This window comes from Eschscholzia californica, unplaced genomic scaffold (assembly GCF_041429995.1).
Source record: "Eschscholzia californica isolate CP2 unplaced genomic scaffold, dmEscCali1.0.p SCAF_1, whole genome shotgun sequence".
NCBI classification, from domain to species: Eukaryota; Viridiplantae; Streptophyta; class Magnoliopsida; order Ranunculales; family Papaveraceae; genus Eschscholzia; species Eschscholzia californica.
The window spans coordinates 66,107,100-66,125,435 of NW_028238198.1; the positions used below are offsets into that span (position 1 = coordinate 66,107,100).

Sequence of the window (18,336 nt, forward strand, 5' to 3'; positions counted from 1 at the left end):
TTACGTTTATATATCATTTGAGTTAGAAATACACAAAAATATAACTTGAAGTAATCAAAAGATTAAAACTCATATCCCCGTGTAGCTTTTCCTTAGCAATCCAAGTGTAGCTTTCCTTAGCAATTCCATACTCGGAGGGTATCTGCAATCCAACCACGACCATACGACGCAAAAACACTGGTATCTGCAACTAATACACAAAACAAAGTGACGATAAAATCTTTTTCGCGGATAAAATGCACATGAATATATGTATCAATCCTTTTTTTTATTGAGTAAAGCCCATATCAATCCTAATACAAGAATATAATAGCAGACTTAACTGCCTGCCTCTGATATGCTCTCGATCAACAGAGAGTTACCCAGAGAACTCTTTAGTAATTTGACAAGTACCATCCTATATCGGCACTAACCAAGGTACTAGCATGTTCACGAGAAAACTTATTACCCCTAGGCAGGTAAGACACTCTCCTGCTATGCGACGTTGCAGTCACTGACAAGCTAACCTCGTGATAATATTTATCTCTGACTTAACTAGATACATCTTAGCTTCACTAAATTCAAATAGTCAAGTCTTCCTTCCAGTATCCGGACGAAACGCTTATTCTCTACGGTACCCTAGCATGCAACTACTTTGTGGCGTTTCATCAAAAATATTCATTTTATCAAAAGCTGAAAACTTTAATTTGTTTCTGGCAAGAAAATGCCCTTTTATCTGTAATCTTAGAAGATGCAAAGCTCGCTTATTCACTCTCGACTGAGGTTCGACTTTTTAACATGTTATATATATCATCACATACATAAGAAACAAAGAGTCATATAAAAATGCGGAGGGATCTGAGTTTGGGGTGTACATCCCCAGAGCCCCGAGTGTCAGAATGTAACAGGCTTACAAGCTAGGCGAGCGGTTAAAGGTAACAAATCCTTGAGTCTGAGGGTCAATGTAAACGAGAATCTTAGCCAGAGAGTGGAGCACTACAGCTGCCAAGACACTCATGACTCGTGCCAACCCACTTCACCAATTCATACAACATACGAAAATCTTTAAGTTTTCAAAACGTCGGTTATCACAAATCATGTCAAAACTATCTTTCTGTAAGTAATCCTTAAGCCATTTTGCATATACAACCCATAAAAAAACCATCACATCAGTATGCCAAATTTACGACAACTTTCATTAAAATTGAAGATTTAAATCACGCAAATACGATCACCTACCATTTACACTTAGTGATGAACGCATATCTCCTAACCCTAGCGTGGTTCTAGACGTACTATATATAAGAAAATAAGAGGTCTCTCCTACTTAGTGATGTGGGGCTCTGACTTGCAGTGCGGCCCCCTCGAGCCGACCTATCCGAAGTGGGCACCTGAATGGACTGGGCGGCCCACCTACACGGGTTGGCTGAGGCCGGTTTAGGTATGGGATGGGTTGGCCTATGGTTTTCTCAAACAACACAGAAAAAATTCAAGGGCGCGGCTTTGGGGAAAGAAGAAAATCTCTGCGGCATAAAAAATTAGTCAATAAAGATTGATTTAGAGGGCATATTCATCTTTTAATCTAAAAATTAACTTGATCAAACATTGTCCCTAATCTTTATCTCTCTTCCTCCTTCCCTCTCTCTCTCTCCGTCTCTCTTGATTTCTTACTTACAACTTTTCTCTCCATCTTCCTCTCGTTTTCTTACTTACAATTTCTCTCTAGTTTTCTTAATCTCTCTCTCGGTTTCTTACTTACAATCTCTCTCTCTCTCTCTCCCACTATCTCACATTATCTCTCTCGTGTTTTCTCTCTCTCATTATCTCTTTCGTTCTCACAAACTGTTTCTCTGTCGTTCTCGCTCTAGATATCCCTCTCTTTCATTGTAGATCACTCTCATCTCTCTCGTTGTAGACATATCTCTCTGTATATTAGTTTCTCTCACTCACTCTCTCTCTCTCGCAGTCTTCATCTCTCTCTCGCAATCTTTATTTCTCTCTCGCAGTCTTTATCTCTCTTTATCGAGTCTCTATCTCTCCCTCTCTCTCTAGCGATCTGTATAGATCACTTTGTAGAGATCACGGAGTTAGTGGCCACGAAACATTTTGTGGCCACGGAATGGTCAGGGCCACGAAATGTTTCATGGACACGAAATCCTCGTAGGGTTTCACCAGAAATCCTCGTAGGGTTTCACCAGAAACCCTCCTCGAGGTCTGGTTCCGGCAAAGGGAATACTTCCCCTCGCCGGAACAGTGTCTGAGAGAGAGAGAGAGAGAGAGAGAGAATGAGATACCGATTGAGAAATAATGAAAGATTGAGAGAGAAACAGTGAGAGATCAAGAGACATAAATAGTGAGAGCAATAGAGAGAGATAGGGAGAGAGAAAGAAAGAAAGTAACAGTGAGTGTGAGAGAAGAGAGAAGAGGTGGCAATGGTGGTGGTGGAAAGTTGTGGTGGTGAAGGTGATAGAGAAGATTGAGATTAGGGGGCAATGTTTGATCAAGTTAATTTTTGGGTTAAAAGATAATATGTCCGAGAATGTACAAAAAAACATGGATTACCAAGAGAATTTATTCCCCTAAGATTATTCTTTATGCCCCAAACATGTTAAAGGCAATGTGTTTGTCACTCAAGCCTTAGTCAAAGTAGGTTGACCAAGTATGGTTAGCAATGCTCAAATTTGAGGGTGTTTATCACCCACTTCCTCTTTTCTCTCCCTCTTGTCGAAAGTCGTCGGCCAAATATTACCGGTCGACGACCTTAACTTTTTTTTCTTCCTCCTCCTTCATATTCTTCATCCCTCTACTCCCTCCTTTCTTCTCTTTCTCTTTTTTCTCTCTCTAAGACCCCCTTTCGCTTGCCGGCGAAGCGGATCACAGCAATGGACCCTTTGTGGAGGAGGGTTTCCAACCTGGAAACCCTTAGCCTTCACGGAGAAATCAGAGAATCAAAATGTTTCATGTAGTTTATAGTTGTGAAGTTACCTTAGAAATCAAATCATCATGATTACTCTCATGACAAGCTTGAAGCTTTGTTCTTACGGGAAGGAATTTTCTGAAAGTGATCTAAAAGTAACTTATGCGATAAAATCCCGACATGAAATTTAATGGAATTCTAAACAGAGTCTACTTCAATTTCATTAACAGTTATCAAACAAATAATTTCACAATGACAATCAAAGTGAACGTAACAAGGGCGATTCAGTTCTAATTTGAAATCTCCATTTTCGGAAAGAGAGTAAGATTTTACAGAGTCCGAAAGAAGACCCTTTGGGAAACCGAATTAGTAAGAAGTTCGGGAACATTAGATGGGTCTCAATTCAATTCGATTTAGATGGTTTCTAGAATGGTAGAAGCTTGGTGACAATGGGTTGTTGCGAGGAAGGAGAGAAAATACAGTTGGTCTTTCAGAGAGAGAAAGTCTAAGGGAAAATGTCATTTTTTCAGGTTAGGTGGTCGGCCTACAACTTAGACGTCGTTAGGTCAAACTCCAATTTAGGCATGGCCTACTGAACACACATTGCCTTTAACCAAACTATGATTTGCCTTTAGCAAAATTGCCTTTAACAACTTTGGACATTGTCTGTAAAATCTCCCAAACCTTTTCAAGACCACTTCTGTCATAAGACTTCCGGACTTCTTAATGATTTATCTTGAGACATTTTCGCCAAAATCAAGTAATTGGCATAAATGAAGCTGACACAGGATTTTGCATGAAAAGAACTGTAAAAATGAAAAAAGATTTTGAGAAGATATTTGTGAATTGTGAAATCATTGAACACATTTTTTTTCCACTTCAATTTAACAGTTCAATGCTTCAAGAAATATTTGCTTGCCTTGAGCAAACTCTCTGCTCTATCACTACAAATAAATAAAACTCGAATTGCTGCACTAAACCGATATCAACTGACCTACAGCAGTGGTTAATGGATGTCAAACCTAACCTACGGTTCCACCACCAAAAATCTAATCTCTTCTAGCTGATCCAATCAAACGGGTAAACATCGTTCACGGGGTAGTGTTATGCTCAGCTAAGCTACAAGATAGGCCAACCATTCCACCACAAAAAGAAAAGCTAAGAAGGGGAAAAGGAAGAATCAAGATGATGACGATTTAGATCAACCACAGTTTTGCAATATCACTCCTGTAAGAGCTCGCTCTAGGGCATAAATTATCTCTTTTGCTAACTTCAGGCTGTTTTCATCTTTCGAGGGGGAGGTCGTCGAAAAAGACCAATGAGATCATCAACACCCTGTTCATCAACAAAAGATTTTTATTGATGTATATCTATATACTATATAAATATATACACACATAAATAGAAATGATTGGTAATGGCGGGCGGTTGAGGAAGTATACCCTAGTTGTGATAACAAGGAAACTGAATAGCAGAATTAGATAAGATCCCAAAACCAAAAGTAAGAGCAGATCAAATGTTACGCTCGCAACCTGCAATACAATTTGACACGGGTCAGACCTCACGTTAACTTCCCTTTTTTACCACAATCAGCGATTGTTATACAAGATTGTTTACGCTTATATTTTACAAGAAAAAACAAAGATCTGTATATCACAAAGGGGTTAGAAGACGTAAGTTCCTCAGTTAAGTGAATCAATCATATTCAAACATATTAAATAAGAAAACATTAAGAACGAAAAAAAGCTGTATAAAGAGAAAGTAGACCAAAATTCCGAGTTCATCTTATTATGGGTCTCTTTTTCTTGTTTCATTTATAAATATGGCAGAAAAGAAAAGGTACTCCTCCCTAGAAATATTCTTTCCGTTTAACTCATCCACCCATCGGGATCTAAGCTACTATCACCGTGAACCACAATTACGCTGTGGTATTTAGTTCAAAAGAAGATATGATAATGTCTAAGTCTCTAAGAAGGTGAAGTGCAAGAAATCAGACCTGGTATACGTTTAGCTGGGCTTTAGTAGAATCATAGAAAGTGAACAACCCATCAAGCACCTCATGCTGTACATTCACGTCAGTAGTATGATCCTCCAATTCCTGCCAACAATAAAAGCAAACAAAAGTTAAAAGACGTAATTGAACTCCATTTATATGTAATTCTTAAGTTGCCTTGGTTCCTATAAGTCTTCTTCTTTTGGTGACAAAGGATACATGTCCTACTCTCATCGGCAGACACATTATGATTTGCTAACAATATACACCGAGCCTCCCCAAATTGTCAATATTGCAATAAATGAAAATATCCATTTTCGAAAGTGAAATGAATCAATCTCTAACTAGAAGTTTTTTCATTTTAGAGGGAAGACGACTCCAGACTAAAATAAGACAAAATTAAAAGAAATGGAAACTAATAAAGTTACATTACCTTTTTAAGTGCCAAGATAATTGGGTCGTTCTTCGAAAGGAATGGCGCTACCCTAGGAGTCCGTGACAAAAGATCCAACCATGACTTTATGTAAGAAGAACTCGCAGCCAAATTACTACCATCCTTGAAAATTTGAATTTCCTTTCCTTGGTGACCATAAATATGCCTCTGTTAAAAAGAAATCGGACTTGATCAAAACCACAGACGGAACTTCCTAAATATCATAAACAGATATGGTAAGGAATAAAATGACTCGGAAGCTTTACCGCGAGACTCTCAGCAACTAACTTAACACTTCTGAGAACTGCATCACTATTCACAGAATGCCTGCAATGAACTTATTTTGTCATTGCATAGTCATCAACCAAACAAAAATATACAAGAACTCGAAGCAGCGCTAGACTGCCATAAACCAATAAATATGGAAACTTCACCTCCTATCGTGCAGACCTCCAAAGCTTTCTAATAATTCTGGAGCAACAGAAAGTTCAGAAAGGGTGGCCGCTGTAATTCTTGCCCTAGAGAACTGCTCGTGCTCCCATGCGACCTACAGCATCGCGATATAAACAATAAACATTATCATAGGAGCAAAATGATTGTGTCGTATTTGATGTATCGTGTGACAGAACTATAAACAAAAATAGAACTCATATACACTACACGAGGATAAAAGTAAGAACTTATTTTCTGCAAAAAAAAAAAGTAAGAACTTATTTGCATGATTGCTACAGACTACAGTCACGAATGATAAGCTTACTCGTGGATTTGAAATATTTATCTTTTTGTGCTTTACACCAACTTTAACACCTAATTCTTCCGCTACATCTGAGAATCCCTGCCAAAACAAGTAATAAATCGCATGATTAAAACTTCACCAATTACGGGCTACCATAGTCTCATTTATGAGAAAAAGTAAACAAAAACTTACTTCAAATAGTTGCTTTATGTATGCATTTTCTGGAGGCTTAGACACATGCATCCATAGTTCATTGCCCGAGGATCCAATACTATTCAAACAAATAGCATAATCGACACTCTCACGTAAACGTTGATCAAAACTTCTGAGCCACTGAAAAATGAAAATGTATGAGCAACTTCGAAGTTAACTCAAGTCAATAACGGATTCGACTAAGAGACCAGACAATATCTCTATAGGAAGCAGATCACCTTATTCGTTCCATTGTAGTTGTAAGGTCCTCCAGATGTTAGCCCAAAGAGCAAATTGTACCTTCCTCTGGTCTTTGGGTTTGAGTAAAGACGAGAGAACAATCTTGCTAACTCTAGGAGTGCCACAACTCCACTACCATTACTATCACTTCCTACTGATAATGCCTACAGAATAAAATTTAACAAAGAACAAGGGAAAAGAAACAAATCAAACTTTATACAGCTTCAACATAAATAGAGAAGGAAAAGTGATAGTCTTCATACCGGTGCAGCGCCAAATGTGTCATATGATGCAACTATTGCAATGGTTGGAAGCTGGTTAGAATCTCCATCTGCTTTTAATCCTGGCAACCAACCCTGCCACGAGGAGATAAACCTTCAACGCGAGCATTTTAACTTCCGGGGAGAGTGACTCTACAGACTCATAAGTGCACTTCATATTTCACAGATTAAAGATACTATTGGGTAAAGATCTATCCAACTTTTCAAGTACTGAAAATGTCATATACTTAGATTTTAAACTTAGTGTTGTGGCCTATTAATAGTGCTAGAATATGTAATTTTATATGTAGTAGGGCCTATTTGACATAATAGCTCAACTTATTATTGAACAAATACAGTTAGCAACATAAGAAATCAGAACCTGAATATTTGTGATGGTTGAGGAAGCAAGCTTCTTGGGTTCTGGTACAGAAACAACAAACTTGTACCTGTAGATTGCACAATAAATATGCAAGACACTTCAGCCACTATTTAGGAAAACTAAATCTGCTGCCAGACTTTCAAGAAAATTTATTCAGAATGAACATAGTTTGAGATCGGACGTACTAAATATTAATATAACAAATTGACATATGCTACATCTTGAAAGAACAAGAAAGCAAAATAATACATAACAAAAGGAAAAGGTAAGGAGCATGGTCCAGAACACACAACTTTAACTTGAGACTTTCAAGAAATTTTATTCCTGATATAGGCTCTACTGTTTAAGATGCTCCATTCATCCCCGTACTATATGTGTGTTCCTTACATGTACAGGCAGGACCGCAGGAGTCCAGAACACAACTTTAACTTAAGGCAAAACCCTAGCTGGTTGATATGTGCCTAAAGACTAGAGACTTAGCAGTTACGCATCATGACTTGTGCATTACATCAGATAAACTCCTCTTTCAAATGTTGAACCTCATCAACTTCAATTGAATATCAAAGGAATAAAGATATAACATAAAAGTAAATTAACCACACCACTTCGTATATGAAGTAAAGTTGTCATAAAAGCTAGGACTTTCCCCAATTCTTTTTTAAAAGTAATAACGAGACTCCCAATCATTTATAAACTTAGCAAGAAGCAAGCTATTGCAAAAGGAAAGTACTAGCAGTTGAGTAAGCAAACAAAATCAAGTTTCAAATATTTCACAATCTATCGCGTATCCCATATGTTTAACTTACCCTCCTGTGGTTGCTGTAGCTGGCTGGCCAAGAGCATCGTTCCTCTTTATATCAGCTAATACAGCATCGATCTTTTCATCCTCAAAAGCAAAATAAACAGGATACTGAAAAAAGAATAGAAGTACACAATTGTCATCAAATTAAGTTTACGGTGAGGAGAAATTCAGGGTATATTCTCTTCATTTAATTCGTTTAATAGATTAAAGAAGAAACCCAAAGAAATTATTTTGAAAGTAAGAGAACTCCAATGAATTATCATTACACAAACAAAACTTCAATTTTCTAAATGAGCATAACGCCACAAATGAGTGGCGAATCATTGAAGTAACAAACATTGATTGTATGATAAACTGGCTAATGGGTAGGATAAAAAAGTAAGAAACTTGAACCGCATCACTATAGTGGGGGTCTAGGGATCCTAAAAACTTTAAGATACGCTGAAAGAGTAAATACTTACTATAATACTAACACGAGAAGCTTAACAATATAAAAACATATTATTCTTTCCTCTTAAGTCGGAAACGAAATGGAACGATCTAGAATATAATGTAATTTCTTTGTTTGACTTACGGGTATATTAGCATGAACTAAAAATTGTTCCAATTCCTTCAATACATCTGTCGTCGGATCTTCTCCACGAGTTTCACCATCTTCCTCTACATCTTCTTTAGTTGCATAACTAAACTTCTGAGGCAGTAAAAGTAACAATCCTCCCAATTGCTGCTTTTGTATCACATATTCTTCGAAATTCATATCCACAAAACAATAACTAATGTCAGATAACAGAAAACCTAATAGCATTAACAAATCTTAGATCTCAAACTTCACCTAAACGCCACTAATTAAAAAAATAAATGTTCATTTTTTTTTTTGACAATTATAGTTATGTGTTCTTAAAGCAAGATAATTAAATTATCAACTAATCCAAATTAATAAGATGAAATCTATCTTAGTACCTTTAATTGAAGTGAGATTTAAATCTCGAAAATGAATAACGAAGACAGTACGAGAGAGATCTGCTCCAGGAGCGAAAGGAAAAGAACCAGCGTGATGATTGAGACTAGCGAGACGAGATCCGTAAGGAACACCAGAAATATCGTACTGAATAAGTCTGTAAACATCAACAACAGTTGCCGCATCACAAAGTTCAACACAAGCTACGAGTATGAAAACGAGAGCGATAACTGAGTAAACAGATTCAAGAACTTCTCCTTCGCGCCCTTTTCTCCCCGCCATTGAAGTGTTTCTAGGGTTTCTGAATCGATCTGTGAATAATATAAACAAGAGAGTGTGTGTGTCTGTCTCTCTTATCGAACTTGATCGCGATTGCCAGATTTATTACTTCCGGTCGTCTACTTCTTTACTTTATGATCTGGTGTGGAGAATATAATTGTAGTTAAGTTACTACAGGCACTGAAAACCGTTCGATCAAATGATCATTTTGTGTTATGGGTTGCAAGTAGAAGTAGGTATCCAACGGCTCTGGTTTACGCTGATGATTGATAGGCTTTTAGGGTAACTGCCTTAACATATCTAACGGGAACAAAAATCATGTATTGCTCAATCTGGGCCAACCGTATAGCCCTGAGCTAAGCCCATATTTGGGCCATACATTGTAGGAATGAAATCCCCGTTTTCATGACGGGCTTGGAATGTTGGGCTACAAATTATGGGGTTTTGGATTGGGTTCTCCAAAGTTAGGCTTTTTGTATGGGCTTCCCTTTGATGGTTTTCTAACTATTGGGCTTCAAATTTATAGTTCACTTTGTTGGGTTCATATGTCAATACATTTATTGGATCTTATCGGGCTTTTAGTAAGATGGACTTTGTAGACCATCCAATGTGGGAAAGTATGAGGGATCTTATAGGGTTTTTCGAACCCCTCTAATTTCTCTTTCATCTTCATCCCCTCCAATTTATCTTCAGTTTCTTTTTTTTCCTTTTCAATGAAGACGGTGGTAAATGACGTGTTGGTTAGGTTTGCTTATCGGGTTGATGCGGACTTCAATTTGGGCCTATTACGTTTCAGATTCAAATAGTGTCAGGCTAAGCCGGTTCGTTGAACCTCAAACCCTACTCGAGCCTGGGACCAAGATCGTGCTTGCTAAAACTCAGGGCAGGCGTAGACGGTCGGGCCAAGTTGGGCAGGACCACTTGGCTGGTTCGTCAGTAAATTTATAAAAATTAGAAACTTTCAGTTTCTTCTTTAAACCTTTAAGTTTCTTCTTTAAATTTTGTTATAGAAAAAACAAAGAGACATTCATAAGTATAAGTGCATGAATCATCAGTGTCCTAGCTTACAAATAAACATGACTACTTATAAGTGCACAAATCATCAATGTCAAAGGAAACACAACATGAATACTTCTAAGCACATACATAATCAAACTTGTATGATTGCTTGCAAGTGTCTGGGAACAAAAATTGAAACAGGTCAGGACCGCCCAACAAGCTTTGCCCCAACCCGAGCTCACTGCCAAGGGAGGCCAAAGTCAAATCAAGCTTAGTCGGGGCCCATGATATAATTTGAGGTGGTTTGGCTCGTTGTACTGTTCAGTTGGGGAATCTTAAAATGGGTCGGCCCAGGCCAATCCCGCGCCGACTCGATAAGCATTAAGCAAATTAGTGGTGATGGTGGCGCTGAAACTGAAGATGTTGAGTCGTCCGCATTTCCTTTTTTTAAAACAGAATTGGGGTGTATAAAGGAAGTTGTCATTCTGTAGTGTTTTTCTTTGAATATTAACTACAATGGTCATTACAAAGGCATTCATACATCGATAAGATGTGATAAGCCCGATAACTGTCGAATCACTACTAGTCTAAAGACGACGAAATTAAATGGCCTAAAGAACGACGAAATTAAATAGCCTAAAGCCCACAGAAATTACCTTATTTATATCTAAGTTTAATATTCCTCGATTTACATTTCCTTGGAATCGAAGTTAGGACTTCCGCATTGCGAAGTAAATGCACTTACCAACTGAGCCATCAGTTGTTGGCGTCATTTTGTAGTGTTAAAGACGCCTCCCCAACACTTTTAAAGAAATAGAAAAGAAAAAATACCTTTAATAATGGGGAACGCTTGTAACTTTTCCCACTATGAAAAGGATCCAAGTTGAAAGGAACCCCAAATTTATAAAATCCAAACTCCCATCTATAAATTGACTTTGTTCATTCATTTGGACCAAGGAATAAAATGTCGACATATTTCGGTCGAAATGACCGAAACATGTCCTAAATTCACATCACCGAAACGAAATTTCCACCGAAATCTGATACGAAATTTCGAAACAGAGATTTAGGTTTAGGGTTTCGAAAGATTCTATAATCATAACTCATATAATACCTTAGTCGTTTATCTTCTACCTTTTTGTTAATTTGTTTCATCTTTCTTGACTACTTCTTCTCAAATCTTTTGTTCTTCAAGATATTCTTCTCTTCTTTAGGTGATCTTTAACTTCAGATTTCGATTTTAGAGAGAGAGAGGAAGAGGGAACAGTCGGTTTCGGTCGAGAAGTCTTAGAAATAGGGACTAAGGGTTGTATTTAAGGGGAAAACAATTTTTACTACAATACAAGTATGTTATATTTTATTTCTGGTTAGCCCCCTAACTATTACTATTATAGCAGATTGGACCCTAAACTAACTGTTTTAGGTTTACATCTGATAAATAATTCAATGTACCCCCTAAACTAACTGTTTAATTGCAGATAAACACTTAATTAACTGTTTTAGTACTAATAGAGTTAAATAACTCAATTTATCCCCTAAACTAATTGTTTTAGAACTGTTTTATTATTCCGCAAATTTGTAAAATTTCCACACAGACCGAAACGTTTCCACGAAACGTGTCCACTTTTGGACCGACCGAAATTTCCATCGAAATCGAAATTTCATTCCTTGATTTGGACCAAGTATTTTATTGTTGAAATGGGACTCAGTATTTATTAAGTACAATTTCTGTTCTTTCAACAAAAAAAAAAAGGTACAATTTCTGTTAATTTTTCTCCTGTACCTTAGATCTTTCTAGCCTCCATTAATGCCTAATGGGTCCATTCTTCAAATTGTGGAAAAAAACACCTTATATTATTTTATCAATTGCCTTAGTATCTCAAAATTGGACTAGCTAATATCTTTCTATCACATTTTTACATGCGTTGCCAAAGTAAACGTGTTTTTCGTGAAACGTCTTTATTCTTCGTCTAGACTTTGAAAAACTTCCCCTAAACAAACTTTATGTCACAATTGGTGGTCCAATAATTTATTTGGTGGGACAAGCCCAAAACTCAGTCTAAATAATCACATACTTATAATGAGTCTGGGTTTGATTTGGATTTCACCAATACATATCTCCAAAAGGCTGCAGCTCCATTAGGGCTCCACTTCCATGGAGTATTTTACATCCCAACAACCATTTTGTGTGGCCGTGTGGGACAGTGACCTAATTGTTTTTCCATAAATGTCAGACTTTCTACCAATCAAAAACAAAATCAGGGTAGGAACTTCTATACAAAAAATAAAGAAATCCCACACCTTACAAGAAAATGAGAAAAAAAAAACCATTTTGACTCGAGTACGTATTTTCTGACTTTGAACAATCCTATCCTATTCAAAAAAAAAAAATAAAAAAAATAATGAAGTACCAAAGAACTTACAAGTAGACAAGGATGGCTTAACCTTCCTAAACTTCATATATATACTTGTAATTCTCTTTACTTTAGACTCAAAATATAGGAACAAGAAGATTAGGATAAAATCCATTCAATTTTGATCTTTTCAAATGGTCAGCTTATCTTTGCCACGAGTTGCCGATCAAATATCAGGCGATGGAGGAGGCGGCACAACCACAATCTCATCCGTCCCAACGGATGTTCTTCTCTCCCACATCCTATCTCGTCTTGATGGCCCAACTTTAGCTTCGGTCAGTTGCGCCTCTTCCCAACTCCACTCTCTTTCTGCTGAACAAGATCTTTGGTCTAACGTGTGTCGTGACACTTGGCACTCTACACTCGATCCACGTGTACAACACATAATTTCTACTTTTCCCAACACCCATCGTGCGTTCTTCTCCGATTCATTTCCTCTTCTCTCCGCTTATCCAACACCAACAATTACTTCTCCCCAACACCCATCGTCATCTTCGATTCGCGAGATAATATCAGCTGTTGATATCCACTATAAAAACAAATTAATCTTCTCAAAAGTTCAAGAAACCAATACCCAAACAAGTTGGTTCAGTTCTTCACCGTTTGGGATTGATCTTTTAGACACAAAAGACATGATTGAAACAAAAATTCCTCATCACCAAAATATACCTCAAGATTTGGAAGAAAATTTGACTTTAAGTTGGATAATGGTTGACCCAATCCGACGGCGGGCAGCTAATCTATCAAGCTGGAGGCCTGTTTCAGTACAACGTCATTGGTTATCCGAAGAAATACAAGTAAAATTCGTGACAATTTTGGGTGGAAATAGTAAAGAAACCACAACTGATTTTATTCAATGTGGAATATTAGTGGCGTTTGGGGGGTGTGAAGATGGAATAAATATGCAAGTAAAAGAGGTGAGTTTACAAGTTGAGGATAAATATGGAATTAGTTTGAGTGGGAAGGATAGTTTGGAGATCTTACAATTAGCAATTGAAAATGGGAAGAGGAAAAAAGGAAGTTGGAAAGAGAAGAAGGAGATGTATGATGAGTATTTGAGAATGAAGAGAGAGAGGGAAGAAGAGAACATGAAAAGAGAGAGAAAGGTTGATTCTATGTGTATGGCGTTTTGGATTTCTATTTTTACCCTTTTTGTTGGGTTTGCTTTATATTGTTAAATTCTTTTTCATTATTATTTTATAGTACCAACAAACTGTAATTTGAACAAAAAAAAATACCACCCAACTGTAAACTAAATAAAAAAGGGTGGTTTAATCAATTTTTATATATTTTTCAAAGTGTAATAAGAAATATTATACAATTTTTGTATATTTTTCAAAGTGTAATAAGAAATATTATATAATTTTTGTGTGCAGTGGTTGAACGCTCGTTTCCGAGTCAAGAAGTACTCAGTTCTATTCTTGAAAGAAATTGAAATCCATGATTTATTGAATCTAGGTTAAATAACTTAAAGTTATAAATAAATGGGCTTTAGGCTCATATGATGATTTTAAAGTCTTTAGATGATTGAAGATGTTTTTGACGATAACAACTGTAAAATTTATTTAATTTGTGATTTTTAGACTATTTAGATCTTTCAAGCAAAAATATACATGTTACGACAACAAAATAGACTTCACTGATTTTTAAAACGATGATCCTTCACTTCTCCGGGACAGTCAAATTGAACTTCATTTTGGGTTTTGGGCTTAACAAACTTGGGTGTCCACAATGGTTTGGTGTTGCAGGACCTTTTTTCCCAGCCCTATGCAGCTATGCGCTTCAAGTTGGGTAATGGTCTTACGGTCATAGACAAAATGCCCCCAAAGAGAAAAATACCCTGTATTTCAGGTTTCTCATTACGCCGTGTCTATACTGTTTTGGAGAGCTAGATTTTTGGGTGAGTTCACACTTGGCCTTTCAGTGTGGCAATATTTGTTTCTTTTATTATGATTTTGAAGGATGACAAATTATCACACATTCCATTTCCGCGGCAAATCCTTTATACGTGGTTCTATGTTGCATCATTCAATAGGACATTGGGAAAAGTTCATGAGTTATACCCATTTAACTTGTAAAATAGCAACATTGTCACTATTATAACAAACTTAATACCATTTGGCAGAGAAACAGAATAAGCTTAGTAACAGAGCCATCATTACAATATTCATAAGACAGGCAACATTATTAAATACCATATGATCGACTAAACTATAACCTTTAGTTAAATAACGATGAGACCCATAGGTAAAAGGTCAAAGTTATAGAACAAGCTGTCTCGTTTTCACTCCAAGTAAACATGTTTAACATTAATCTTCCTACAATTTGGAAGGGCGAACTTCTTAACCTTGACCAATGACCATAAGCACATTACCAACAAAAGTTGCCGTTATTGTATCAGTATTGACATATTTCGGCATTTCAAACTTCCTCGAAAATGGGACAGCCTTAGTTTTATAATAATATTCCCCGCTGATGGTAAACTTGTTATCCACCTCTGTGTTAATTGTAGTCTCCCCATAAAGTTTACCATGTAAATGGATAAGAAACAAGTAGTGATTACCTTCGTCAGATACAGTAGAGTAAATATCAGTCGACATTTTCACAACTTAACCACCCGACTAACTAATATTTCAACCACTTCTTTATAAACAAATGACAGTGACACTTAGTTTAGTACAGATTTGGGTATTTATAGATAAACTTGGTGCCTTTGAAAGCCATTTTGAGAGTTTGGGTAATAGTGTAGGTGCTTAGGTTAATGGGAGTTTTGAGGGGTCGTTCATGAACTAAATTTAATTCACTTGGTGCAGAATTATACTACATCTGTGGTTTAAGGAGGTTAATTTTGGTATTCTTATGTAGGAGATTTGAAGGGTCATTCGTGTACCAGTATTAGATTTTGGTTAAGAATGCATCAATAATCTCTGTCTGGTTCAAGCACCAAGCACGTTTTTGATACGTACTAGGGTAACCTCGATTTCCCGATTTAAAATGGGTAATGCTCATTTGGCTCCCTGATTCTGATTAACATATCCGTTTTGCCCCTTTATCGACACTCTCACGATGTCTTTGGTTGAGTGTGTCGTGTTTGGCTAAGACAAAATTAGAAGAAATAATTATTATTTTTTAACAATTTTCGTAAATTGATCAAAATTAAATAGTGGAGCTAAACAGGCGATGAGGCGAGTTGGTCCTTAAAAGAAAGGAGGGGTTGGGTATAATATAATATGACCGAAAAATGGGAAATAAACGTGAAAGGATGGGGAGGAGGAACATTCACTATTAGTTGCCCAAAAACCAATCAACTATGCATGAATGAATGAATTTGACCGCAATTGGAAACTTAACAGTCTTCATCCATATCTCAAAGACATTCCCAATACATATTCCTATTCCACTTCCTATAAACCTAGAAGTTAAGTTAAATATAGTAGATTACTTCATCAACCATTTCCTGTCTGGACTTGAACCATCCATATCTGGTTAAATTTGGCTGATAATGGCAGATAAAATTTATCATCCCGTTGAGACTGCTAAATAGTATTTGTTCATTATAGATAATGATAATAAGATAGAAGTTTATGTGGAGAGGAGTAAGACATGGTTCTCTTTAGTGGCCAATTTAATTTATTTAAAGGACGTTGGATTTTCTTCAAAAAGAGATTTGAGCTCCATGCGAATGCGAATCGTGAAGCTGTATCTGTGGTTTTCTTAATTCTGTGCTGCTTGTTACTATTAACAAATACAGAGACAGGGCTGGCACGACCAGACCAGAGAGGTTAGAGTTGCTAACTTGGGTGGAAAATTTTAAATTAAATAGATTAGAGCATCTCCAGTGGGGGCTCTCCCCTTGGCCCGACTTAGAGAGAGAAAGAGAGAGGAGGGTAGGGTTGGGAATCGGTCCGGACGGACAGTCCGCGGACAGACTTGATCCGGGTTCGGACGGAACGGACAAAACCTCACATTGACCGCTCGGACAAGCGGACTAAACGGACGGACTAACCGGAATTTTTATCTCAAAATGTCCGCCCGTGTCCGTATAATCGATCCGGACATCCCGGACAGCGGACGGTCGGGCTTCGGGTATGAAGAATTAAATAAAAAATACAAAGATGCAAATTTTTTTGACACACCATTATGTTGCCAATGAATGACCCTCATAGGCTTCAAAATTTCAACAGCCACAAAGGTCGACTTCAATCAAACTCAAGAAGCCTAACCTAAGTAACAAACCATCATAATCAAAAGTACGAAGATTCAGCCTGTAACTACTTGACATCCGTAGTCCTTATGAACAAAAATTTAGAAAATTACATATTCAAAAATTTAATCAATAATATCATCATTCCGCCGTCACTTTGGATGCATTCTTAGACTGTTTCAAAATCAACATTGTGCGTTTTCGAACAAACTTGAGTATGCCTGAAGAAATCAAGCGTACCAGTCGTAGACTCGCATATCTTTCTTTCACCACAAATTTTACATTGCGCGACTTCTATAATTCTACCAGCGTCATCGGGATCAGATACTTCAACGATGTCCCACATTTTCCAGATTTTGGCAGTCTTCTTCTTCATGTGTTGTTGTTGTGTCCTGAAATAACAAATAAGATATAAACTGAAATCATTCAAACATAATACAACAACATACACACAAAACATACATCTTGTAGATCTTATGATGTAAAATTGTCAGTCCATGTAAGATGAAGAAGATGAATAAAAAACAGAGAAAATGAATGAATCAGTAAACACTATATTTCGAACAAAAGATAATTTGTTGGAACACAAAATATTTCTAGATCTTAAACAAAAAGTTACTTAAAATTATTTCTGGATCTTAGAAACAACAAAAGAAGAATGAATATATTTAGATCTTAAAAATTAACAAAAGAAAAGATTAATCAATAAATGCTACAACTCAAAGGGAGTTTCTGTCCATAACCTAACTAAACCCAAAATCAATAAGGAAGTTTATAAGAGTAAACTAACTAGACCCAAAATCAGAACACAAAATATAATAAAGATTAATCAATGGAAGCTTTTGTCCTTAACCTAACTAGAAAAAAATAACAAAGAAGAATGTAACAGTATACTAAAAACAGGAATATAAAAGTTAATACCTTTAGATCTAGCAGATCTTGCATAACGAAGAACAATATTTGTATCGCAGCCCATGTAAGACGAAGAACAAGTGAATATAATAAGTAATTATTTCTAGATTTTTATTATAAGTAAACATAGAAGAAACCACTGAAGAGGGTTGAATGAATCATACCTTTAATCGAACAGAATCGAAGGTTGAAGAAGATAATAACGAGTAACGACTTCACCAGTTCACCACTTCGTTGAAGAATGAAGACTAAAAGACTAAAGAGGGTTGAACTTGAACATTCGAACTTCAAAAGATTTGGAAGCTTAGGGATTTAGGGTTAGGGTTTTTCTTTGTAGCCGAGAAGCTATAAGAGAAGAACTGAAGATGAAGAAATAAGATAAAATGACTTAGGGTTTTCTTTGGGTTTATATACTAAGCCTTACGAAAATCCAACGGCTTTAACATAACCCTATAAAATCTAATGGTCGATAGTGTTCCGGTCAAGGTTCGGGCGGACGGGCAGTAACTAAATCGGACGGTCACGGGCGAACCTCCGGACAGACCCTTTTGTCCGTGACCGTCCACTAGAGCCTTCTCGGTCGGACGGGCTTTGCCCGATTCGGTCACGGGCGGTCGCGGTCCTTTGCGGACGTGG

General features: G+C 36.9%; 2 protein-coding genes and 1 long non-coding RNA gene across 3 annotated transcripts; 1 reads left to right on the plus strand and 2 right to left on the minus strand.

Annotated features, from left to right (window-relative positions):
- Positions 1-3,734: 3,734 nt before the first annotated feature.
- Positions 3,735-9,502, minus strand: LOC147568385 (M28 Zn-peptidase nicastrin). The gene is made up of 14 exons (XM_086654830.1): positions 8,895-9,502; positions 8,509-8,678; positions 7,939-8,042; positions 7,133-7,199; positions 6,754-6,846; positions 6,490-6,654; positions 6,251-6,391; positions 6,080-6,157; positions 5,757-5,869; positions 5,589-5,649; positions 5,323-5,490; positions 4,893-4,994; positions 4,339-4,428; positions 3,735-4,231 (listed from the first exon to the last, which is right to left on the minus strand). Exons 1-14 carry the CDS (start codon positions 9,172-9,174, stop codon positions 4,169-4,171), a joined length of 1,695 nt encoding a protein of 564 aa, XP_086510956.1. The 5' UTR covers positions 9,175-9,502; the 3' UTR covers positions 3,735-4,168.
- A 3,175-nt stretch (positions 9,503-12,677) lies between these two features.
- Positions 12,678-13,781, plus strand: LOC147568386 (putative F-box protein At2g36090). The gene has a single exon (XM_086670891.1). It carries the CDS (start codon positions 12,719-12,721, stop codon positions 13,760-13,762), a length of 1,044 nt encoding a protein of 347 aa, XP_086527017.1. The 5' UTR covers positions 12,678-12,718; the 3' UTR covers positions 13,763-13,781.
- Positions 13,782-16,825: 3,044 nt separating this feature from the next.
- LOC147568387 (uncharacterized) lies at positions 16,826-18,043 on the minus strand. The gene is made up of 3 exons (XR_015238211.1): positions 17,865-18,043; positions 17,710-17,726; positions 16,826-17,180 (listed from the first exon to the last, which is right to left on the minus strand). It is a non-coding gene; the product is annotated as an uncharacterized LOC147568387 (long non-coding RNA).
- Positions 18,044-18,336: the final 293 nt, after the last annotated feature.

Coding starts and splice junctions, on each gene's coding strand:
- LOC147568385 (XM_086654830.1), bottom strand. CDS start 9,174: ATGGCGGGGAGAAAAGGGCGCGAAGGAGAAGTTCTTGAATCTGTTTAC. Junction 8,679..8,894: donor AAATCTCACTTCAATTAAAG/GTACTAAGATAG, acceptor TGAATTTCGAAG/AATATGTGATACAAAAGCAG. Junction 4,429..4,892: donor CCCAGCTAAACGTATACCAG/GTCTGATTTCTT, acceptor ATTGTATTGCAG/GTTGCGAGCGTAACATTTGA.
- LOC147568386 (XM_086670891.1), top strand. CDS start 12,719: ATGGTCAGCTTATCTTTGCCACGAGTTGCCGATCAAATATCAGGCGAT.